General features: G+C 39.6%; 2 protein-coding genes across 2 annotated transcripts in view; both read right to left on the reverse strand.

The window, feature by feature from the left end:
- Positions 1 to 204: 204 nt before the first annotated feature.
- me2 (malic enzyme 2, NAD(+)-dependent, mitochondrial) lies at positions 205 to 14,641 on the reverse strand. The gene is made up of 15 exons (XM_069178546.1): positions 14,437 to 14,641; positions 11,268 to 11,424; positions 7,696 to 7,829; positions 7,387 to 7,536; positions 7,058 to 7,133; positions 6,685 to 6,846; positions 6,345 to 6,558; positions 5,707 to 5,804; positions 5,431 to 5,544; positions 5,142 to 5,253; positions 4,690 to 4,832; positions 4,491 to 4,593; positions 4,219 to 4,289; positions 3,544 to 3,642; positions 205 to 2,955 (listed from the first exon to the last, which is right to left on the reverse strand). The coding sequence occupies exons 2-15, from the start codon at positions 11,379 to 11,381 to the stop codon at positions 2,794 to 2,796; spliced, it is 1,752 nt and encodes a 583-aa protein (XP_069034647.1). The 5' UTR covers positions 11,382 to 11,424; positions 14,437 to 14,641; the 3' UTR covers positions 205 to 2,793.
- Positions 14,642 to 15,602: 961 nt separating this feature from the next.
- The window catches only part of mapk4 (mitogen-activated protein kinase 4), a 32,863-nt gene continuing 22,218 nt past the window's right edge, over positions 15,603 to 26,247 (reverse strand). Inside the window, 6 exon segments of the mRNA XM_069138536.1 lie at positions 15,603 to 19,351; positions 19,956 to 20,121; positions 21,189 to 21,408; positions 21,706 to 21,784; positions 21,980 to 22,062; positions 23,835 to 23,979. Coding sequence (XP_068994637.1) covers positions 18,401 to 19,351; positions 19,956 to 20,121; positions 21,189 to 21,408; positions 21,706 to 21,784; positions 21,980 to 22,062; positions 23,835 to 23,979 — 1,644 coding nt within the window. The 3' untranslated portion in view covers positions 15,603 to 18,400.

Here is a 26,247-nt window from a genome sequence, read left to right on the forward strand (position 1 = left end):
TGTTTGTAATTAGACGTAAAATCCTGTTGAAATCGTGGTCATTTCCTCCTCTCAGTTGAATAGGGGCACAAATCCAATTGTCCTTTTATCGTCATTACAGACAGATTTATTAATTATGGCTTGAAAATGGCACTGCCTATTTATAACAGTATGAATCTGTCAGGGAAAACGTTTTTAATTTTTTGAAAACCAGGACACAAGGGAGCCGATGTAAAATAAGTTTTATTTTGCAGTATGATGCAGCAAAAAAACATGCTGCTCTCTGCACACAAACACTAAGGCAATAACATCACCGTGTACCAAATATAAACTTCAGAAACGGACTGGAAGGGCACAGCACTATATAAACGCATATCCCAATGAATAACCGTCAATTGGGTCGACAGGAATCACATGAACAAACCATTCGCCTGACAAACAGTAAAAACTCATATTGGACAATTGCAGTGAAGAATGGATAGACACACGTACACACAATTAACTGTTTACAAGCAGCTTCCTTCAAATAAAACTATTGAAAACATTATGATTAGTAAAAAAAAAAAAAAAAACTCTGCCCGAAACAATACAATCAATGTGATGTGAAAACACTGCATGTTGAATACTACAAAGTTACATCGTTGTGTACAAAATAAAGAGCTGTTTATATTCATAGTGCTGTTCAGTGGTTTCTCAGCTCCGTGTGCAGTATGTTGTGGAGGTCTACACGATGGAGCTTGAATTACTTCATTGAACATCACGCTGGCACTACAGTGCAGGTGGTTAGAAGGTCCTAATACGATGTCCTGAGGTTAAAATCGCCACAGCGGGCTATTATATATTTTTAACATATCAGAAGACTGATGCACAGTACAGCTAATGCCCCAGATAAGAATCTACAGATGAAATAAACTAATAAGTAGTTAATTGTCATCAGTTAGCTAACCGTGTCTGTGTGTATGTGGTCTCAAATTAAATTTCCATTCTTGCATTTTAAATGAAATGAAATTTTGATGACATTATCTAACATTTTACATGTTATATCTTTTGCTTAAACACCATACTATACTGCAGCAATCGGTCAGTGCACAGAGCAAAAACTGAAAACTGTCAGCAGTTGTCTCACTGATATTAATGCAGTGCTTTAAATTGAGAGAGGGTTTGTGAACTATTTGAAAAAGAAAATAACTGGAATATGTAATAGGATCTATTTTGGAAATGAGCAATTGCAGAAACCTTTTATTTCAGTGGGTAGTTAGGATGAAAACCATATCAAAAGGTCAACATTTTCATTTAAATGTTTATGACCTTTATAACTTCATGGTAGTTCACAACAGTGAATTGAAGCCAAAGAGCCCTGTCTGTTACCAAAAGTGCATACACCGTTAACAAAACAAAATATAAAATTATGTTCATCCGATCATTTGATACTCCTTAAATATTTAAAATATAGTTTATATTTAAATTTATATAACACTTAAGGGTTCATTTTTAGGAGTAGATTCTTTATATTATGATTCATTAAAGAAGTGCTGATGTGAGGCTTTGTGAAACACCTAAAAACAAATAAAAAAATAAATTCAAAGAAATAAATACAGTGTTAAAAAAAAAAGCATTCGAACAAACTAAATGCTGGAGTGGACGTCCGAGTGTTCTCTAGCTGCATATCTTGAATGTTTTTAGATAAATATTTTGTTTGATATCCCTCTATGAAATTTGTATCCGTTTCTGTTAAGAAGTCTCATCACTTTATTTCTCCCCTGAAGTACATTGCTTTTTTCTTTATCTCTCCTGGTTTGCACACAAAGGCAAAGCTCTTCTACCCTCTGCTCTGCTGCATCTCACACTGGCCGTTGGTTGGATCAAGGAAGCCACCAGAGCTCCACTTGATGTGGAAAAAGGCAATGTAGAAATCGATACTTCACATTAATACATGTTTATGAGGTTAGGTCATGTCTAGGTAGCTAGATGTAGTCAGCATAGTAATACGTGGATTAAAACTAAATAATGGAGGTCGTCTGTGCTAACCAAAGACTGTTGTGTATCAGGAGTGCACACAGCACACTTTACATCAAATTATAGTCAGCCATTACTTTAAAATATAGTAAAATCTACATCCTCAAATAGAGGCAATAATAATAAAATAATACACGCTAATTGTTCACAGGGCCGACTTATTCTTAGGTTATACATAACTAAAAAAAATAATGTATAATGACATGAACACAAAACAAATCAGTCATCTCTATTTTGTAAAAACAAATGTTCACCTTCAGAGGAGACACAATTGTTCCTATCGAGTTTGCTTGATGATGCTGCATAATCTAATTCAAATTTTTTTGCTGCAAGTGTAGAGCTGGGGTTTTCTTAAATAAACTTTCTATGAATAATTGACTCTAATAATAATTGAATTCTATTAAAAGCAGAGAATAAACGGTTTAAATGCATCAGCATTGAAACCAGAGTTCCACACTGCCCTTTTCCACCACCAGGTGGCCCTCCGGTCCTGTGCAGGTCTACATGTGATGCAGAGAAAAAGAGACTGTAATGTGAAGAGATAATGGGTACTCTTGTTCAGATGTCCTTCTCTTTCAAGTGACACTTTCCACTCTAACTTTTCACAGATCCCGTAAGACTGGTTTAGTACAAATGCAGCTACATGGAAGCATCACTGCAAGCTTTTTTTTTTTCCAGAAGCATGTGTTTGCACTAAAGTAACGATGATCCTAAAAAATCTGTGATTAAGAGTCAAGTGTAAAACAGAGGAAGGGAGCGTTATTATGACATGGGGCACAGTGAGGGTCTGTTCTACTTCTAGTTAGTCTTTGGGATGAAGCTGACACCGGGCCAGTCATAGATGTCTGGCACGAAGGAGTCGTAGTTGGTGTTCCAGACAGTAGCACGTATGAAGCTGTTCTTGTCCACAGGCTCAGGGTAGCGGAACGCCATGCCTTTAGCATAGACGTACTCCATCACCTGTATTGAAGAAGAGACAGTTATGCACTGATAAATACCAGTAGGACACAAGGACAGACATACTGCAGACGAACAGCAAGACCCACAGCTGTGAGAGCCCTCCGGCCCTCGCACAGTTCATTGATGCACCGGTGCAGAATCCGACCTTGTCAAACCCGCTGGAATAATTAAATAATAATCTCACTCGAACCAATCAGGTCCTGACGGTTCAGGTTGTGAATTACAAACTTACTGAACAGTGTTCACACATCCACAACTGTAATATGTCATACATTTTTAAGAGGCTTTGCATTAAAATTAAGGTTTAGAGAGCAACGATGTCTGTTTTAATGCCTGTTACTTCGACTCCTCTCGTCCCGTTTCTGTATGTGTGCATGTGCTTGTTTACGTGTATATTGACATGATGTACATGTTCATTTAAATATCGAGCAGGGAAGTGACATCCGATCAAAGTAGTCACTCAAGAGGAATGTAGAGATGTATGAAATGACAAGTGTGAACTGCCGTACTTGTTCGAGCTGCCCACTTGTGATCCGTTCACCCACATTGAACATTGCGAACAGGGCCTCTTATTTTCAGAACACTTACCTTGACAGCCATCTGGACAGAGACCTCTCTGATGTTGGCGAGAGGAGGATAGAGTCTTCCTTCTTCAAGCTCTTTATCTGTCAGCTGCTCTACAAGGGTCTGCAAGGAGTATACAAATGTTTAGGCTTCATTTTTAGGGCTCAAATAACAGACATAAAAACTATTATTTGCCTGTAACATACTTCTGTTGTTTGCCACGTACACAAATGTGCATTCATAAATATAATGTGCTTTTGACTGAGAAAAAGACAAATTAAGGGTCAAATGACAGATCAAACTACCCTTAACTAATATTACCACCATACAAATGACAGTGTTTTCAATATTAACCTACGAGAACTATTAAGAAAGCATTGTGTGATCATCAATTGCACTGATCAGTGTTACGACGTCAAAAGCAGCTCAGAAAAAGAACGAAGAACATAGATGGAAAAAGTACAAAGCAGTATCAGCCTTTTAAAAGCTCTTCCTCTGTTAGCTGTTATGCCAGAGTCTAGAAAGAGAGGGAAGAGGAGACATCAAAGGGTTAAAGAGGGTTTAGATGAGCATATGGGACGAATGCATGCGAGACAGAGTCAGCGAGAAAAAAATGCAGGATGGGGTGTGGGCGAGGAAACATGGCCTTTTGGCAAGTTTAAAGAAGATATGGAGCAATGCTTAGTGATGCCTTCAGACCTTGGCAGCCTCTAGGAATACGGTGTCACTGATGTGTCTCACTCCACTCAAGATCACAGCCAGGGCCACACCTGAAAAGTACAAATAGCATGTGTTACCCTCTGCATTTTCTTTCTGCATCCATAGATTTTCCCCAATTGTTTAAACACTGGGCAAATACCAGGTTTTTGTTACTTTTTTAACATTAGCCATGTTCAGGGAACATGCACATAATTATTCCTCTGTGCTGGTTGTTAATGTATATTATAAATATTCCGTTTTATTTCTTTCACCTGGAAAGATGTAAGCGTTGTTGCCTTGTCCCGGCGTTATGACGCGGCCATCACTCAGAGTCACAGGACTGAATGGACTGCCGCTGGCAAAAAGACATCTGCCCTGTGAGACGCAGAAACAAATGACATGTGATGGGGGTCAGGGGGTGATAATACGCTTAATTTCAAAGTTCATAAAAAAAATAAAAAAAATGTGTACATCAGTCAGTTTGTAGGCGTCCTCTGCAGTGCACTCTGCTTTAGTGGTTGGGTTACTCAGAGCAAAGATGATTGGTCGTTCATTAAAGGAACCTATGGCCTTGATGACATCATGGGTAAACAGAGGTCCAGCTCCTGCCACACCTGAAAGAAGGAAAGAGAAAAGTTGGTCATCATATGCTTGCGACTGCACTGACCTTTGACAGAACAAATTAAGATAATTTTGGTCTTGATTGATGAAATAAAAAATTTAATTGAGTAAATAAAAAACTTAAGGGATTTGTTGAACTGAAGGGATATCCTTCTTGGGTTCAAATTAAATGATAAAAACAACATTACAAATGACAGCAAAATAATTATTTAATTCAGACTCTTTTGATTAAACCTAAAAATGCATATTCCAAACCGTACTACTAAGTTATGATTACGTGAATAATAAAAAAAAATTGTTACCAATGATAGCTGTTGGTTTGATGGTGTTGACAGCATCGAGGAAACTCTGTACATCTCCTGGACTGTCATGGACAAAAGCCTCCTGGTTAGTGTCCGTGTCCTGCGGTCTGCCCTGGAGTTACATATGGTTCATCGGTGGAAATTATATTATTATAAATCAATAGCAATACAACAAAACCACTGGCAGACAGTGTTCAAACAGTGAGCGAGGAAGCAACGCAGACAGGAAGCCACGCAGACATCTGTACTGTATCTTCTGGTCATTACAGTCTGTGTCACACAAACTAACCTTTACAAGTAAGCCGTGTTTGTCGTACATCCAGATTTTCTGTCTGGCCTCAGTGTGGGTCATCCCTGTCTCCACCATGGCCATTACTATCAGATTGGCGATACCAAGGGCAGCCTGTAAAGAAAGTATTTAGAAAACATAAGCCAACTGAGCAAATCTTCATTTTTTTTTTTCATATTTTGATATTTGGTATTGTTCGCATTCCAAAATGGAGATAATTGAGAAACCTAGAGAACTTGGATTGATGGATTAATGGATAAACATGAGCTTTCTTACCTCTCCTGCTCCCAGGAAAAGCACCCGGTGTTCAGTAATGGGTTTTCCAATGACTCTCTGAGCTGCTAGCAGACCAGCAAGGGCCATTGATGCAGTGCCTGGAAACATGTAGAAGAACAAAGTCTAAAATTATAGCTGTCTTTTCAAAATGGTCCAAGCAAAAATTGCAGCTGAAATGTAACCTAAAGGTCACAATACTGTATGTTCTCTGTCATGGGTTACTTATTTTCAAGCACGTTTCAGGCCTGTGATATGATCTTTACAGTAAAATAGAATATAGTGTTGTAGTTACGCTTTTAAAAACTTCTAGTATTTAACAAATTAAAATAGAATGCAATTTGTACAGTAACTTCCTGAATACTTTGAGAAGCAACACCAACTGAACTGAGCTAAACTATATAAATATAAATATATAAATATAACTGAATATGTAAAATAGACTTCACAAAGCAGGACAGATACACAAATCTGTAAATTAAATATTTTATATGGTACAACTGGTTATGCATTTCTAAGTGAGGTAATTACACGGATAGAATCGTGTAACAGGGTATAATTATCTATATGAATTATGCATTAGATGTATAATGTATTTCACAGTTGAAGTCCCTTGTGCTGTGTTAGGGGTATATATGAACCTTGGATATCATCGTTGAAGGTGCAGTACTTCTCCCTGTACTTCCTGAGGAAGCGGAATGCATTGTGGTTCCCAAAGTCCTCAAACTGGATCAGTGTGTCCTGCCCATACTTTTCCACCACAGCTCCCATGAACTCATCAATCAGATCATCGTAGGCTTGAGAGCGGTCTCGCTTCTGGTACAGGCCCATGTACAGTGGGTCCCTCAAGAGAGTCTGATGGGAGGACAAGAACAAGCACCAGGAGGATAAACAATTTTTTCTATTTAAACCACTAACCACTTTTCACTAAACCACTTACACACATACAGTGAACAGGAAACACAAATAGCCTTTTCCTACCTCATTGTCCGTGCCAACATCTATCACCACAGGTAGACATTTCTCAGGTCTGATGCCAGCACAGGCGGTGTACAGGCAGAGTTTTCCGACAGGTATGCCCATCCCATAAACACCTAGGTCCCCTAATCCTAAAATACGCTCTCCATCAGTCACTACTACTGCCTACAGTATGAGAGAGAGAGGAGGTGGAAAATAAGAACATTAGTTTAGAAAATGGCAACAGTGATCATCCCTGCATTCACATTTAACATATCAATTCTCTAGTATGTGGGTTTAAGAGGATAAAAAGCTCTAGGAGTGTCTTTTTACACTGTAATACAGAGGAGATGACAGCTGAACAGGTATTTCTGCGATAAGGTTTTTGGATACTCACTGCAACGTCAGTCTCTGGCCAGTTGTCCAGGATGGAGCGGACATGTCCGCTGTCCCGAATGGAGATGAACAAGCCTCTGGGGAGATAAAAAAAAAAAATCAGTTTAGCTATTCTAGCAACAGAGTCTTGTAAGACTCTCTAGTACAAATGAAGAAAAGGAAATGCATCTCTGTGGGAGTTAATATTCATTAAGAAAACGTTTTTCTTCTGTATTTTAGATACTAATTCCTGGGGGTTTGATAGACATAGTATGTCTGGACCAAAAGAAAAAAGCTACATTAAAGGTGTCTTTTTTTTCTTCCTTTTTGATAGCTTTGCTCAACGCTTACTTGGGTCTTCTGAATATGTGTCCGTACTGCGTGCAGGCCAGGCCTACAGTGGGAGTGTAGACAATTGGCATCAGTTCATCGATGTCTTCCATCAACACCCGATAGAAAAGCCTCTCATTCCTCTCCTGGATGCCCATCAGGTAGATGTATCTGTGGGGAAAAGGAGAGAAAAATAAGAGGAAAAAACAAACTAAAGCTGCATACAGGAAGACAAATATATTGTTTTTATTATTTAGCTAATGCTCTGAGAAGTTTTTTTTTCTTTCCATAACTTCACTTTCTAGTATTTTAAAGAAAATAATTCCTTACTTCTCCAGGGGGTCAGTCATCTTCTTTAGATTATTCTGAAAGCGCATGGCCTGCATGTCCTGAGTCTCCACTTTAGGAGGCAACAAACCATGTATCCCCAAAATCTGTCGCTCTTGTAGGGAGAAGGCCATACCCTGGGTAAAAATACACACACACACACACACACACACACACACACACACACACACACACACACACACACACACACACACACACACAGAAGAGTTAGTAAGGAGACAATAGAAATGTTGAGATCTGCTGTACCTCTATTCATTGCTAGAGAATAATTTCAGAGTCAAGTTCACTTGGTTTTAGTTCAGGAAGCATTGATATGAAAACAGTGTAAAGACGTAATGAACTACTGAACTCTTCTAGTTTCCTCTTCTAATATGACAAGTGTGCTATTATTTCTAATCAAGACTCGTTTTACTCCAGACGTCTGGCCAAACTTGCACTGTCCAAATTTTTTATATTCAATTGGATTCGATTGCATTATATTACATTGGATTAAATTACATTATATTAGATTAAATTGGCCGTTATTGTCTCCATGAGAAGAACTTTGTCTTGAGCATTGAAGAGACCACGGGTGACGTAGGAGCACAAAGTCTCTCCACATTCACACAATATACTATACATCCGTATACATTGACAATCAAACTACAGCCAACATGCAGTATGTCACACGCAGATGCAAATACACCAGAACACACACACCAAGAGTACTGCATGATTGATTGGACTGGATTGGATAGAAATGTTAAATATTTTGACCCAGACTTATTTATGAAATACTTACAGACTATCTGGAAATGTAAAAAAAAAAAAAAAAAAAGGAGGATAATATGTTCAGTTTGTAGATGTCATTTTACATGTTTCTGAGAATTCAAGTTTAAATATCTCCTGTCTGCTGCAACAAATTCTGCTGCAAACATGTGCCGTGTTTAAGTTTTAAAACAAAAACAAGCATTTATAGTTAATTAAATATCCCTCGTGAATTATTTTTTTTATTAACTTTGTGAGTACCTGCTGCAGAAAATGTTCACGTACTGTGATGTAGTTTTGTCACCAGAGGGCACACTACCTTACCTATGAGCCCTTTGGTGGGGTTGACCTATAGACTCTACTAGAGAAAATTTGAGTTGAGTGAAAGGAGGGAAAACCAAGACGAAAAGCAGGGCGAAGGAGATGGAAAATGGGGTAAGAGAGGGGAAGTAGCCTCAAAGAAGCCAATGAAGAACACTGTAGGCTAAAACACCCCCTTTGGTAAAAGAGAGGATGGGGGAGGTAAGCGGTAGCTACAAAGTGTTTTCATGCCCCTGCAGTGTATGTGAGCATGTGTGCACGCAGAGTTGCAGCCCCATCACTGAATGTCATATCACACATAACACACATAAAAGCCTTCGGGTCTGGGGCCAGGGTGGGGGCTGATTATTTTCTGAGAGTGATGAATGTCGAGGGCTCCCCTGGAAAAAAAATGCTGAGTCATGCTGATGGAGCATTTTACTTCTCTCAGTTCTAGCACTCAGTCGCTCTCAGCCTAATGCAACATGCTACAAACCTCTGATATGTAGGTTTCATCTTTTTACTTGTAACAGAACATTTAAACTTTTCTTTTTTTTCCCTTTCCTGTTTTTCTGTCTGGCATTTCATTTGAGTGCTTTGAGTGATTCAAAAAGTAGTATAATCTATAAAATGTAAAATAATGCTTCATTTGCACTAGTCTTGTTGTTTGTGGAGGCATGTCTTTAATATATTTACCTTTGTATCCTATGATTTGTCAATGTTGAATGTGGTTTGAAACACTTTAAATTTTCGAAACAAAAGTGCATAAAATTGGCACGGATTTATAAAAAAGTAAACCGTTTTAAGACTTTTTTAAGTACAAACTGGACAGGAATTCATGAGTTTAAGTTATCTTTTTTTTAGTTTAAGAATATTAAATTGGCCAAAACAGATGGAACTGTCCTGCACGGTGAACATTTGAGGTGCATAGCTGATATATAAAATTGAGGTAGAGGAACATGAAATCACAGAACAGTCTGATGTAATAAAAATGCATTCCTGCAACACTATTATTATTGAGGTATAATGCAAGTCAAATCTGCTCTGGTAAATACAGTCACTGAATAACCAGAATCTTTTGTATTTAATCTGGCTAAATGCAGTTTTAAGTGTGTTTAGATGAACTCAGTGACTATTAATGCTAGAGTTGAGCTGTTATTTAATGAGAAATTCCAACTAGGCAGCTCTACTATGTATTTATATTTGTGCCCCATTCCTGAGTGTGCAAACATGTTATGCAAGCACATAAATCGTATTTCCCCAATAAATTGAATTTGAGCAAATGAAAATTATTCAATACCTCACTGTGTTTCCCATTATCCACTTAAGATCTTCCACCCAGTTTCAAACCCTTAGTTACTTTACATTAAATTTCATTACATTTCATTTAGCTGACGGTTTTATCCAAAGCGACTTACAATAAGTGCATTTCAACCATGAGGGTACAAAACCGAGAACAACAAGAATCATACAAACATACTCACTCAAGGTTTCGCTTACTCTCAACAAAACTGCCCTATGTGCAATTTCCAGTTTGCTTGCAGGCTCACTTATTTTCTCCATGATTTTAACAGAGGGTTACAGTGTGCCAAGATGCTGGCCAATCAGAAAAATAGATGCCAGGCTGTTTTACTTAAATTGTGATTGCGTGTAGTGTCATCAGTTAGAGGGGGAAGGGGAAGGGAAGGGGAAGCAACTCTACAACCTCAACTACAGATTTGGTTATATATTTATAGTTTTATGAACCTTTTATCAATTTTACTTGTAAGTTCAGTCTATTGGAGACTAGCCACGTAGCCATCTTAATCATAAACTGAAAATCGGGGCTTCAAACAGGCACAATTGTAGACGCGCTAACTCCATCTACATATACAGTCTTTTGGACCATTGAGCAGCTGGCCTGTGACCAGTTTACATGTGGCTTGGGATATCTATATTTAGCGCAACAACATGTCGAGTCTGTGCTAAGTTTATCATAACTTGCAGAGTGAGACCATGTCACTTTGAGCCTCATGTTACAAATGTCATTTGTAACCTTAAACACTTTGAAAAACTTGATAAGAAACTCCTACAAGCCAAAGTCAACTACAAAACACCAAACAATGTGATGCATGTCTGCAATAGGTATTAAATAGAGGTTGCAGAGCAATTTTCATCAGCTGAAAGTTCTTCAGTATTTTGTCAGCCGCGTCTTTGCTGCAGCGATGCAGATGTGACACCGCTGTCGACTGAAGTCGGATGTGTATATCAACACAAGACATAACCTTACGTTTCAAAGACAGAGATGTTGTAAATCAAATCAAAATTAAATTAAGACATAAAAGAAGAAATAATTGAAAGTTATTGCACATCTTTGATGTCTTTGCAGTGCAGAAATAAGACAATCATTATCTTCTGCCCGGGCAAACAAAACAACGTACGGATCTTAAGACCAAATGGTCTGAAACGCTGCACAACATGTTCATGAAGCCATTTCTCTTCAAACAGAATGTCAGTAATCTGCTTACTTTGTTGGTGCGAGGGCTGAGCATGAGGGGCTTGCCCTTTTCTTTGGTGTGTGCCCATCTGCAAGCAGAGACACAGGGCCTCAGGGACCAGGTTGTCCTCAACCGGAACAACATGGTAGACAGTCACTGGGATGGATGGTGCACTGGTGGAGAGTTTCTGAGGAGGAGGAGAAGACAAAGTTGACTATTTCCATCTTAATTTTCCTGCTTGGGAAATGTACAACTAATTCACCAAAGCTGCCTGTTGTAAATTGTTCTGCTCGGATCCTGAATATTATGAGTATGTCTCCTGACAAAAGTAATTAAGTACAGTGCAATAGTTCATCAACATGGACAAACACCAATTCTTAAGTTTTTTTTTGCCTGTTGTTAAGCCTAACTTGTATCCAAGATGCATTACATGCAAGCACAAAGAAAAAAAGTATTATTTTTTTTGGCTTCCTTATTGTCAACAGGAAGAGTCACCACTTTAATGTTGAGCTATTTTGGCTTCTGACTCCATTCACAACATTTAAATACATGACAACATCACACCCGATCGCATCTTGACATGACATAAAGCTCAATAGTGAGGAATCTCAGCCTACTGGCACACAACAATTCACAGAAGCTGAAGGATGCACTTGGTGTGCAGGGACAGTCATACAGCTGAGGATTAAAAATACTGAGAGCAGTGGCTGTCATTAATCTGCATGTGGTCAGAAGTGATTTAGTGTGTGATCTGAGAAAAAAGCCTTGAAAGATTGTCGTAATCCCTTTTGCAATGAGCTCAACATGAAGACAGAGAACAAAATAAATGGTGGTGACATCAACCAGCAGAGGATCCGCATGAAAGACAGGCGGATAACACGCATCACATGCTGGAAGCAAGACTCCGACTGCTGACCACAGAACTCTTTTGCGCTATTGAGAGAGTAAACCTGAAGGAATGAATGAGATAGACATTTTTGGGAGTAAAGGAGAAAAAAAAAACCAAGATCATAAGTAAAACCATAAAACAGTAACCGATGGCAGGGTTTCCTAAAATGATGCCACGTTATTTGACACGAGGGTCAGACTTTCAGTTCCTGTTGGTGGCCTGAATAGTATCTATGTTGTGAGAGCTGTCATGCACGTGACCTGGGATTCACTGCTAGATTGTGTTGTGCTGTGTTGTGCCGGATGCAGAAAGAGGCCAGTTAAAGCTACACCGTTATCCTCTTTCTAAGTTGTATACAAATAAACCAACGTTGACTATGAAACCACAAAAATAAATGCAGCCTTCCCGTGAGACAAAGCAAAGGGACTGAATGGACAACTTTAAAAAGCCCTATGTGATGCTGATATAATGCTACCTTGTATTTTAAATAATAATGTCAACAAGGGAAGATTGCACAAATATCACTGTTACAGAAAAAGTGAAGCAGACAACAAAACAAGATGTCGCCAAAACAACTTCTTAACCCACCTGGTATACTGTACTCTGTAACTTTTACTATGTTAAAAAATGTTTTCATGTTTTTAGTCATTTTAGGATCTAGAAAACATCTTGTTGGCCTCCCTTTATTAAGTAATAAGTAAGTAATTACCCAGAGGAAATGAAACTGAACCTGTAAGCAAGTTAAATAGGAAACAACGATGCAGTTTCTATTCTAGTTCCTTATATTTTAGTTACCAAGGGTTGCTTATCTGTAAAACAATTCTTGTTTTGAAATGCACGACGCATGAGGAAACTACAGTCAACTGCAGTCATCAGTCACAAAAACGGGTTAGCGATGTCTTCTTCCAAAAAAAAAAAAAAGAGCACATTTTGATTGATTTCATGGCCTAGAACCGTATTTTAATGACAATCCACGTGTTTAATTTAGCTGGCTCACTTCTGATGAGCAGGTCAGCCAGTTTATAAATCACAAGTGAGCTTAAAAACTTCTGAGCAAACACTCGGTGGGATTTTTCCATTAGCCTGCATTTGCTGTAGACTCAAAGGAAGTAGTATTCACCGGATCATGCGGCCTTCTCATTCACCACAAAATCTGATGAAAGAAATGACAAGCTGCCAGCTGGCAACTACACACCCAGGAAGCTGCTTTGAAGCAGGGGGGAGGAAGGAAGCAGTAAACTGAAATATGAGCACCAACAATCATCAGAAGTGTTAATGATCTGTGTATTTCATACTCCCGCCTGTTTCTTGAGCACACAGAGCTTCAATTTCTCTCCCGCTCAGCTCCGGGAAATATTGCCATCTAGCAAACACCACAGATTGTACAATCTACCCAGGGTAGTAATAAATTGTGCATTACCGGGTCTGCAAGTAGTCTGTGCAATACAATAACTGTATTGACTTCAACAGACGTGGTGTAATAACAAAAAAAGGTTTCCTTACTGACAGAAACGCAGTGGCCTCCTGCGCACACTCTGAAACAAGCAGCAAAGCACACACACGGAGGTAAACATTGTACTGCTCATGGGTCCATATTACAGAGTATTAAATAGCAAACAGACATCGGTCATCAGCGAGGTGTGGCTCTGCTGAAAGGCGTTTTTATTCTCCTTTTATTCTCCATTTAGTCTTAAATAGTAAAAGTGCGTCTGGCCACTGAATACGCAAGACAACTGTAGTTTATACTGGCCTGTGTAAATGTGGTAATAACCATCGTGAGGACCGTAAAACCTCCCGGTCTCCTACAGTTTTATGTTCTTATTCGTGTTTTAATACGTAACTTATAAAAACGAAAGCGACATTTATGAACTCGTCACTTCCATCCTCGGTGAGGAGTCGGGAGGTGAAGGACGGACAGGACGGGCTGCTGTGAACACGTCACGACTACGTTTGCGCAGAAAAATCAGGCGGACATGTAAAACAAAAACAAAACAAAACAAAACAAAAACAAAAGTGTAATTGTCCACCGGACCGAGACGTCGTGATAAATAACCTCACGCTGCTAACAACCGCTACTAGCAAACGTTTAGCTAGCTCGGAAATGAAGACGGCGTGTGTCGGTATTTGATGAACAGACGACATGTTTGTAACTCTTAAATCAAACCAGTCAAACCGGGGGAAACACCTTCTACCCCGGCGACGTCGCTGTCATTCATTAAAAAAAAAAAAAAAAAACCTTTTTGTACGTTATTCTTAGTTCTTAAGACGCCACCGACTTTCTATTGTTTAGAGAACAAAGACATCGTTTACCTGCTTTAAGTTAACGCAACGCAGCCGCTCCTTCCGTTGAACGGGTCACTGATTGTGAGGCATATTTCCTCCGAGAGTCGCGGTGTATAAGCGCTTTACTTTCGACTACTTGGTCTGAGCCCCGTTTGCAGCCGCAGATGCAGCGGAGAGGTGGAGGAGATGTGGAGGTGGAGGAGTGGTGGAGGAGAGGTGAGGTGAGGTGGGGTGAGGTGAGGAGACTCCGCCGGGAAGAGCTTGGCCGCTCATCCAATCACATGGTGGGATTTCCTTCTTCGTTTACCGTAAAGATCCGCAAGATGCGCACGATTTGTTGGTGAGAAGTCCATAAATTACCGTAAAGGTCCTACCAGTTTATGTAGGTAGGTAGGTAGGTATTTACTTTGTTAATCCCCGAGGGGAATTTTTTTTTTTTTTTTTTCGCTACAGCAGCATACAGAAGCAATAAGATAATAATAGAAATAATTGAATAAAATAATAGGATAGAATAATAGAAAAGCAATAAAATAGCAGTACATAGCAGTAAAAAATATAAAATATAAAATGCACAGTGTATACAGTACATTATATATCTGTATATATTATATACAAACAAACCAAGAAACACAGTCAACATATATGGTTGGTTGGACATGTTGCAAACAGTTATTAAAGGTAGGTAGTTATATTATGACCGTTTTAATATGTCTGCTGTTGTAATCCTATGGGATGTCCTCAAATAGCTCATCGTCCAGCTCTCTAAGGCAATTTTATGTCGCAAACAAAACAGGGCAGGGCAACAAAACAAAACATTTGACCAATCTGCTGAAACTCAGAGCTGGATTGAAGGCAGACTGGACGCCACAGCGACTCACTATCACCATTTAAGATAAATTAAAAAAAAAAAAAAAAGAAGAAGAAAAAACGGTACAATAACTACATATTGCACCTGTAAACTAAAACTTAAATAGTTTTTAAAGAGGAATAACTCTTGTGTTCATGGATGTGTGTATAAAGGCCTAAGTGGGTATGAACATTACAATCTACATTTCCTATAAATGCTTTGAATTTTGTCACTACAAAATAAAACACCAATCAAACGTGAAACACCCCTGAATGACTAATTAAAGCAAAAAAAAAACCATGTCATCTTTACCTGGTATTCTGCCAAAACACTTAAAAGCACAAGATCAAATATTAGTTTTGTTTTATTAATTTTCCAGCAAAAACAGAAACTCCAAAATCAGTCAATATTGAACATTAAAGACCTCACAGATTTTCTCAAATGAAAAGCTGAGGCCTCTTTGCACCGTGAGTACAAAAGAAATAAGAGACCACTGGAATCTGACTGTTTCACAAACTGACACATAATAAAACTAACAACGTTTAACCTGTTTGAATAGCCATGCAGAAGGGAGGGCATTTGTTACATTCAGTAAGCTGGAAGAATTGAGGTGTACTGAGGCACATTTTCTACATTGCTTTACACACCTAAAATAATTGACTTCGGCTCAGTAACCACGTGTTACAGTAGTGTTTGTGTTCAATGATGTTATTGCTGGCTTAGGTTACCTGCAGAAGAAACTGTAAAATACAAAATGTGATCATTAGACCTGTATTAATTAAATACTAAATATATTTTACATTGTAATTATTTGGACTGCAGCACAGCGTTTCTCTGTTTCTGTAAATAGATTAAACACTATGATCATAAAACTGACAGTTTCTCTTTACTTGAACAACTTCTTTCATTGAGTCCAGCAATAGGTATGGTCAATTGCTAAAAAGGTGACAATAATGAACATAGAAGGTGGTAATGTTCCCATTGTTGTTGAGGAAATCTTGTCTTTCTGAATGTGCTACATGTGCTTCATTGTGAATACAAACAAATATACCTGGCTTTGCTGTCTCAAAGCTTGTACTGTTAGCAGTGCTCATGAATGGCTCGATTCTTTGGAAGTCACACTATGTTGTGCAAGTAAAGATCTGCTTACAACCTGCCTGTGTTGGCTGCAGCGGGCGTGAAAGTCAACTTTTTAGAGCAACTTTAGATGTGCACAGCAATTAAGAGTTGCAAAGGATTTGAAAGGAGAACTTTGATCTGTTTGCTGCTTGATTGTATGGAAGGATTCAAATTAATATCTTAGGGCATGACATGATTTGTTGCCAACTGAGTGATTTATACAGTCAGAATAAGTTTTAGATCCTGGAATTAAAGATGATAAAACATTCATATTTTGTGGTGGTGCTGGCAGTGTGTTTTATCAGTATTGTGCCTCTGCCACTCCCTATTGATGGACTCCTGTGCATATACAGCAAACAGACTGCATACAGTCAGTGGTCAACTCAGAGATGAGAGTTACATTTCAAGCAGTGTAAGCGGGGCTGGTGCGATTTGGCTACAGAATATAGATAACATTTATTTAACTGTATTTATTTTTGTCACTAGCTCTGCCAAATATCTTTAATGCCATTTCCCTATGCTCACTAATAGCCATATGATTGAAACATGATTGAAGTGGATGTCAAATGCATTTGTTTGAGCGACTATGAGGCACAAGCCAACAGCCTGCATTGGTAATAGCTTACTACACCAAACTGTATCTTTTACCCGGTCTAGTTCTCTTGATTAGGAGACATCAAATGACAAAATACTGTCAAAAAAAACCTGTTAGTGTCTACTGCTTAACATGCTGGACATACAAATATAAGTTTTATTTATTTACTGTTCCATATATTAATATGGTTTCTGGGCAGCACTGAGAGGTTTTGAGTACAAATTATTTCCTATAAAGGTTGTAAAGGATCTACACTCTCCAAAATATAGGCTACTGTTGTTTGCATTAAAGCTTTCTGTGGCTAACACTGAAGTTAGCAAAATGGTAGTAGATGTTTATCTGTCTAGTACAGAAAGGATTTAAAGTGTAGAAAAGATGTTGACCTTGTTGAGATCATCGGGCAGACGAGAAACTGTTTATGATCAAATTGGAGCAAAATTGGCTGAATAATCATAAATACTACCATATAGAGCATTCCACATTCAAACAAAACGCAACTCACTCCTAGTTAACATGAACGTGTGCGTTCAACCTAGCATTCAACAAAGAATACAAGAGTATTTTAGACACAGGAATATTATTCAAAGTTTTGAGAAATATACGGTATAATTAAATAAGACAACAATTTTGTACAAGTTTACAGGCCTTTTGCAACGGTGACAAAATTCATGAAGAAGTCAGTGTGGGAGTGTTAACAGAAACAAATATAATCTTCATAGATCACCATGTATCATAATTTGACTTATTATTTTTCAGCTAATACATTCAGAGACACCAGGAAAAAGAATTTCCCGTATCACTATAATTATTTGGTGAACATCACCTTTGGAAGACTGTCTGACATTTTGAAAATGTACTGACTGACTGACACAGTGCAGGATCCTGTATAGAAAAACCTATTTAAAGCAATCTTAAAACACGCTAAGGGATCTCTCTTCAGTTTCTGTCATCAGTAGCCTAGATATCCACAGCTGACTGCTCCCTCTTTGTCATTTGCAAGTATGGAAGTATGGGTGTCACAGAATCAGTCACTGTCAAGTCTTGTCTGATCTTGTCTTGTCTGACAAAGGAAACTGCAAATACCACAATCATTATTAGCTGACTATTTCTAAATATGCTTGAGTGGAACAAATCTTTGATATTTGTGATGCTAAGCATGGTTACTTATGTTGAACCCATATGATTTCTGACCTTTTATTGCCTGAGAACATCTCATGACAAAGCTGCAAGATTGATTCTTCAAGTGATTTTTTTTTTTTTTTTTTTCATTGCAGTAGTACCGAAAAGACAAAAGCTGCCAACACTAAGGTCTAATTTTAAGCAGCATATTCAATCATGGGCATCCCTCACTACAAAAAGCACTATGAGCATTTGGGAGTGCTACCCGTGATGATGCTATACTGTGGTGAACCTGAAGTTGAAATTCAACATCAGGAGTTGGGGGTCTGCGGTGGTGGAGTCCTGTGCTCTGGAAACCTGGATACCTTTCGGTTAATGTTTGGCTGTTTGCTTTCTTCCATCCACCCTCCCTCTTTTCCTTTCCTCCCGTTTGCTTTCTCCTTATTCTGCCTGCACAGTTTCAGCGCTCGGGATATGAACACATCCAGGTCAAACAGACGGTCTTTTTGCTTGACAGAAAGTGACTCCATTGAGTCAGCATTTACTGGCTGAGAAGTAGAGGAAAGGGGTTGAGACCGCAGGGGAGGCAAAAGTAGCGTGGTGGGGGGTGACACTGTTTGAGGTGACAGTGGTGGAAGTAGAGCAGTGGGAGATGAAGGGAGAAGTGAGGGAAGGGTATTAGAGGAGGATCTGAAAGGGGGAAGCGGGCTTCGTCTGTCTTCGTCATATTCAGCTGATCGTTGCCGCACAACGTCCGTGTAGTGGAAGACTGGAGCTGGGAGGTCAGTAGGAGAGAGAGGGAGAGGCGGGGAGGAGGTGTAGCAGGAGGGTGACTGCTGCTCCAAAGAAGGACTGGGACTTGGTGAGTGCAGACGAGATTGGGTGCTCTCCACCCAGCGAGAGATTTCCTGAAATAAATCCACGGTCTCCTCCTCCTCTTCTTCCTCCTCTGCTTCCTCTTCCTTCATTTCTCCCAGGTCCTCCATGCTGCCACCAACAGGTTCGACAGGCACAGGAAGGCTGTTAATGTTGCGCTTCCAGTGAGACAGATCCAGGATCAGCTTAGGCTCTGAGTAGTGTTGAGGCTTCCCCTCCCTCCAGGCAATTTTATCCAGATATGAAGGAGAGCCCACTTTGTAGTCACATGAGTGGCCACAGTCGAGGTCACCGTACCCCAAACCACAGGCCCGCTCCAGAGAGGAGTGCGAGTTTTCCAGGAAACGTTCAGCTGAGCTGCTGTGGGAATATTTGCGTGGGTCAACCTGTACGAGACAGATGGGGAGAGAGAAGGTGACAAATGACAAATGACCATTGTACTGTGTGTTAACTGTTTTGACTCATTCTAATTTGGTAGAACATATACTGTACAGTAAGTATTAGAACTGTAACACTAATAATATCAAACAATATGACGTTTCTACAGTGTTTACCAAAAGACTGCACTTGCATGAAAAGTGCAGGACTACCTAAAAGGAAAATCAGGAATAAAGAAAGTTCCTACACCACAAATAATAATCTATCTGATGAAAATTTCATTTTGCCAAATAGCTGGTGGCAAAAGACATAAAATGCCTCTGTGTGCAACTTGAATTTGTCTTTAGAGGAGTGATGTCTTTGTGACAGGAAACAACGGAGCCGGAGGAAATGCAGTCATGTCGTAAATACACTGTAACTTTACAATATCCCTGCTGTAAAATTGAGGCCACACAATCCCTCAGCCAGGAGCTAATTTATGCATGTTTAACCTAATCAGCTATACCAGCTTGCTCTCGATCTTTGCATATCATTAAAACAGGATAATGTTTCTAATAAAGTACAAATTTATCAATCAGTCAGTATGGGTCAAAAGGACAAAGCATATTCAACCTGAGCCTCCTCTAGCAGTGAGCTGGAGCTGGCTCGGGGGTCCCTCTGCACCTCCTCATCCTCTGTTGTGTCCCCCAGGTCAGAGGCGATGCAGCTGGAGGGCATGCAGCGACACCTTCCTCCTGACTGCTGCCAGCACATATCTGTTGATAAACTATTTTCATACCTGCAGAAAAGCAGAAATGAAATTCATTTGAACCTTGTTATTCAGTATTATATGTTCAGTCCCAATAGGGTAGAGGAAAAGCTGATGCACAGTTGAGCTATACACAAATCTCATTATGTTTTGCCAAACATAACTCACAATTTACACTTACATTTTGATTTAATCCATAAAATAGACAAACTATGTAAATACATTTCTTATGATTTAAAATCACTTTAGACTGGGTCAAATTATGGTAGCATTCAGTAAAATTTGAAGGCTCGGTTCAAAGACATGTAGGTTGGTTAATAGACAACAATTGTTGGGAATGTGAGTATGAATGGTTGTGTCTTGCCCAGTGTCAGCTATCTTAAGGACAAGCAGTCACAGCTAATGGATAGATGTCGTAGTTATGTTAGTAACCTAAATCCTTTGATGACATGCAGTTAAATGGCAAATGGTCTGCACTTGAAAACGCGCTTTACCACCTTAGGATCTCGAAGCGCTTTTACATGGTTTTCCATTCACCCATACATTCACACTAATGACACTGAGCTTCCATGCAAGGTCACACATACATACGATGGTACGCCATCAGGAACAACTTGGGGTTCTTGCTCAAGGACACTTAGGCATGTGGACAGGATGAGCCAGGATCGAACCACCAACATTCCAATTAATGGGTAACCCACTCTACCATCTGATCACAGTCCCAGTCCAGTTTAGCAGGACTACAGCGATAGAAATATCTACTGTAACACCCAATATTGTGTGACAACATCTCCAAAACGATTGTGGATTAGCCTGAATTAGAAATAATTACTTTGTGATTCAACATATAAATAGTTGTGTAGTTATAGCATATATTATAACTTCAAAGGTACAGCTGAGTCTTGAGTAACCAGAAACTTCTGCCTTTAAATACAAGTGGTCACTTGTTAATTTTGATGCGAAATCAACAAAATAATTAACAAAATAGATAATCTCTCTTTGTTTGTTGATGATCTCACTGTGAAACAGAGGTTTGTTAATTAGACATTTAATATTAAAACTTCACCAGTGTATGAAAGAGTACTGAGTCTGCACACCTGTCCCAGTGGATGCTAGAGGCCTGACTGTTGCTGTTGCTGAGGCTTTGCTCGGTGATGAGGCTATCCTCCAGTTCATCCTCGATACGGAAGGGATGCGATGAAGTGGGCTCATCCTCCGGACAGGAGTACTGCTGAAGGAAAGGGTGGGACAGCGTTGCTTCGGCTGTCAGGCGATCCATGGGGTTAAATGTTAAGATACGCTCAAGGAAGTCCACAGCTGGGAGGAGAAGAAGAAGAAGGGGTAAGTGAGGGAGGAAGAGAAGGACAATGTAGTCTCCATGAAGTGTGTTCTTCTTCAGATACCCATTCTCATTCATCATCCTTTCTCAAGACTAAATCATATAGACCTCTACACTTCAACACCCTACTTAATCATCTCTTCATCAGTCACATGCCAGAAGAGCTGTGGTTTTCTGAGTCTTTGTTCCTTCTCACACCTCCATCACTCTTATTTGTCTACACTCTACTGCTTGACCTCCCCCTTTCCTCCCACCACTCAATTCCCTCTGCTCACCCTGAGCATCCACTTCAGGCAGCAATTCAGAAAAGGGTTTCTTGACTCTCCATCCATGACGGACATATGAAGGCATCACCTGGGAAAGCAAGGTTAAAATATCACATACTTGTTCTGGTTTTTGTACATTTATTTAGTCTATTCAAGTACTCCAAAACCTGTGTACACATTAAAAGGTGCCTAAATATTTGTAAATAGTCGTGTAGAGCTGCAAACATAGCACGACACCCTGAGGCTGCAGACATATGACCTGCAGCAGCCATGGAGACATCACCTGTAGCAGATCCTGCCTGTCTTCCTCTCTCAACACGGGCACTGTGTTGAGAATCAGCTGCATCTGCTCCAGCTCATGAGCTCCTGGGAGAGAGAACCGACCAATCAGAGACGAGCAGAGACGGAGCATCAGTTACATAAGCAAAGAAATTAGACCAGTAAGAGTCAAACAGGAAGAACTGGGAGGTGTGAGCTGTCAAGTGAAAGAAGTGGAAAGGATATTCAGTTAAAATTATGCAGATAGGCTGAAATGCTCCGCAGTCAACTATTAAAACAGTTTCCAATTAAAAACAATGTGAGAAATTACTATTCTAAAACTCAAATATTATAACATCCACTTCAATTTGAATTACATTGCTTAAACTGATTTTTTTTTTAAAATGTCACGACTTGCAGCTTCATTTTTCTCTCTTCCTCAGATTATTGATCTGTTAAAAATTAATCAAATACCGCTACAGTGAATGTTGAAATTCCAAGCGTATTCTTTTTCTGGTCACCTTCACCTTTGTAATGTTAAAGACATCCCTGCATCCCTCTTATAGTGGTAGAGATGTACCCAAACAAGGCCCCAGACCCTAATGTTAAACCTTTGTAACTTTAAACATCTCAATGAGTTTTAGTCGCACACAAACTGGGAGGAATCTGATACTGGCCAACTCTGAAAAAGTCCATATAGTACATTTTATCTCTGGCAGCGGATGGAAAACAAATACTTTGAAGTCACTGACTGCAGTGTAACCAGAAGTGTAACATGTTTGTGTTGCACGCAAGTTCTCTGCTAATAGAGAGCAGGACAGCAGCATTTTTCCACCTATGTGACAAAGTATGAATTTGCTCTTTAAAAGTTTTCATCGAAATAATGGACACCAGCAGGTGGTGCTATATGAACACATTTATCCCTCTAAGAAATAAGCAAGCCATGGTGGTTTGTTTGGATAAGAGTACATTGTTTCCCCTTTGGTAAACAAAAATATACCCTTTTTCTGTTTGGTAAGTGAAAGACAGGGCAAAAACATCTCTAACACCTGATGTATAAAAATCTAGCACGCAGGAACACCAGGGAGCCGGATGATGCTATCTAGTTTATGATGTCAGCCCTGTGTTGTAGAGAGGGCTGGTGGAGGTCAACTCAGCCAGTCAGTGAGGGAACTACGTCAGACAGTGAAAATTTCTGTCATCATTGTTATTCTGGTCAGGCAAAGAAGTAGCCTGCAGAAGGAGAGTAAAGTGTCTTTGGTGGAGGACACTCTGGAATGACAAACTCTTCTTTGCACTGACTGGACATCACCAACACTGTGATGCAGTCTTTAAGCTCCTTTTTTGCATCTCTGCAAGTAAAAACTTTACATAAGGGAACAAAAGACGTGTTTGAGTACAAGTGATTTAAACTGATTACTGTGTTGACTTAACTACACAAGACTGGTGTTTGCTGTTGCTGACAGTCTGGTGTCACTTTCTCATACTTTGAATTCTAATATGCAGATATTGACAGAATGTGCTCAATTTTCCCTTGAAAACTTTGTATGTATATCTTTATTTTCACGTAACAAGAAAAGAGTGTGCAAATAAAATGTCACTGAATTTCTATCTCAATCGTCTGTTCCACACAGGAGCCAAAACATAACCAAACATGTGAAATACCAAAAATACCAAAATATTAATTGGAAATAATCCCAGCTACAAGAAACACTTCTCCCAGGAAAGATCTAGCCAGACTTCTATGATATCTCCTCTGAATACTAATGAGAAGAGCTTATCTTATTTGTTTTTTATCACATCAATGATCATAACGTTTCTGCAGGACATTGAGTTCAGGGAAGGTTTCATTGAGACTGCATGACAAACAGTAGAGGTACCTGCAAACAGCATGCGTCCGGTGAGCATCTCGGCCAATATGCAGCCAGCAGCCCACATGTCTATGGCCTTGGTGTAATTGTTGGGGGAGAGGAGCAGACGGGGGGAACAATACCACTTAGTTACCAAACCCTCGGACAGATAGCCCTGTGGACATGAGGGATTAATGAAGTTATATTAGTGATGAGCACGCAACACACCAGTTGTACTTGTAAGTCTGCATGCACTTGCATGTCTATAAGGTGTTCAAGTTACTCAGTTTCAGTGCAATCCAGCTAGCAGTAGTTATTTTTGTTGGAGTGGAAGCATTGTGAAGTTGGTACTGTCAGCTAAAAAAAAAGGAGACTTGAGCTCACAAGGGATATTTTGATTTACACGCACACAGACTTCAGCTTTATGTCACTACATGATAGAAACTGGCTTCTGGAGACACTGCAATAGAAAACATTCCCCTCAATCTCCTCCTGGAGTTCCTGAGTTTCACCAAGCCTTTGATGCTCTGCTGTGTGAAGACATGACTGCTCTCCTCAGGGCTCCTCCGACAAGGCTCCTTTCAGCCTTTACCTTTGTCAATGTTCACTTTGTGAATAACGATGATGTTGAGCATGAAGATGGACCACTGACGAGCGTATTTACATACAAACCAAATGTAATAATGAGATGTTTTTACCTGCTGCTATCATTAACCTCTTGTGTATCACTCCACTCTTCATTCTCCGACCTTACAAAATCTCCAAATACTTGCATTTTACATTAAATTTATGTTGTTTTCATTACATCTCTCGTGATTAAAAAAATAAAATAAAATGTTGCGCCCCAGGCTCTTAAGCTTCTTGACACTTCTGGTATTACAAGACTATAAGCTGCACAACAAAATACACTTATAAGTCTCACACATTTGTATATTTGTTGGCAGCTGATGGCCCAGTTTTTCTTCAATATTTTTCAATAAAACTGCTTTGAAGTGTTTCATGATGGCAGACATTACACATTCTGCTTTTTCATTGACTGGCATAGTTTTGTTCAGTCTTCCCAGAATGAGACATTGGTTGAAGTGTCTAATGTGCCTCTAAGCACTCTTCTCATATCCTGCCTTTCATCTCTTTAGCCCTCCCTCCTCTATCCCCGCTGCTCCTCTTCCCTTGTGCCCTCACATCACCCCTCTCCTGAAGTCTACGATTTCCATTTCCCCCCTCACCATTCACCTCCCTCTTCATCTTGTATTTCTTGTGGATGAGTTATCAAAATGGATGTCAGAAACTGCTCCGCGAGCTTTTCACACCAATTAAATTATCTCGAGCTGCATAACATTACATCAAGTAGGGTCAAGATTATGTTTTAGGTCTATTGCTGAGTGGCTTTGTATTTTACTCGACAGCTGAAAAGCAAGTGCCTTCTTCATCTTTGAAGCTGGCAAAAAAAAAAAAAAAAATAGTGGATTCCTTCTTGATCAGCAGGTTTTTGGCGTGACTCAGAGCGTTTATTCATTGTGGGCCACCCACGGCAATGTTCCCGCTTAAACATCACTCCCAGCATTGTGGCCCTACGAAGAATCAGCCCGGCTGAGATGGTTTTACGTGTCAAAATTATTTTTTTTTGGGTGCCAGCTCTCTCAGAAGTTATATTACTTCTACAATACAACATATCAAGTGACTTGGCCAGTTGCACAGCACTGCTGAGTAGCTGGGAAGACCTGAGAGCTGAGAACAACCTTAAGTGGACAGCTCTCCTCAGCCTTCAGTGTTTCTCTTCAGTCTACTCTTTTTGCACCTGCTCCTCTTGTGCTACTTTCCTTTTCTCTCGTTCCTATTGTCTTTACCTCTGCATCACGTTTCTTATCTAATTATTTTATTATTTTATCTCTATTTCCTGTCTCTCCCTCACCCGCAGCCTCTCCTTCCTCTTCATGCCCTCCCTCATCACCGCCTGCTCTCGTCTGTGTGGCAGCAGATAACAGAGCTTAAACTGATGCTTAGTGCTCAGCGATGCTCTGACGAACATATACATATAGTAAGTCGTCTATCTGTAGGTCCTTCTCTCCCCTATTTGCTGATCACTATATCTAAGCTCTCCTGCCTGCCAAGTATTTGACGGAGAATTTTAGAGAGTGTCCTTGTTTCAGGATGAAATAGTATTTGATGATGAAAGTTGATCATTAAATAACTGTTTTAAAGGGAAAAATAAGTATATAGGTCTTAGTTTTAGAAAGAAAATGCATAGACATGGTCTCAGGTTTTATTATGTAACTATTTCTGCACCGTTCAGGTTTTTACCAATTAAAAAGGCTTATTCGGTGCCTTCATTCTTTGCAGCCTCATCTTTTCCCGTGACCTTCTTCTTCCTGTCTTCACCTCCCACTTCTCTCTCTATCTGTTCACTCCACACACACACACACACACACATACTTTAGTGTTT

Source organism: Embiotoca jacksoni, unplaced genomic scaffold (assembly GCF_022577435.1).
Source record: "Embiotoca jacksoni isolate LCO1_2020_lvr unplaced genomic scaffold, fEmbJac1.0.p SCAF_8, whole genome shotgun sequence".
Classification (NCBI taxonomy): domain Eukaryota; kingdom Metazoa; phylum Chordata; class Actinopteri; family Embiotocidae; genus Embiotoca; species Embiotoca jacksoni.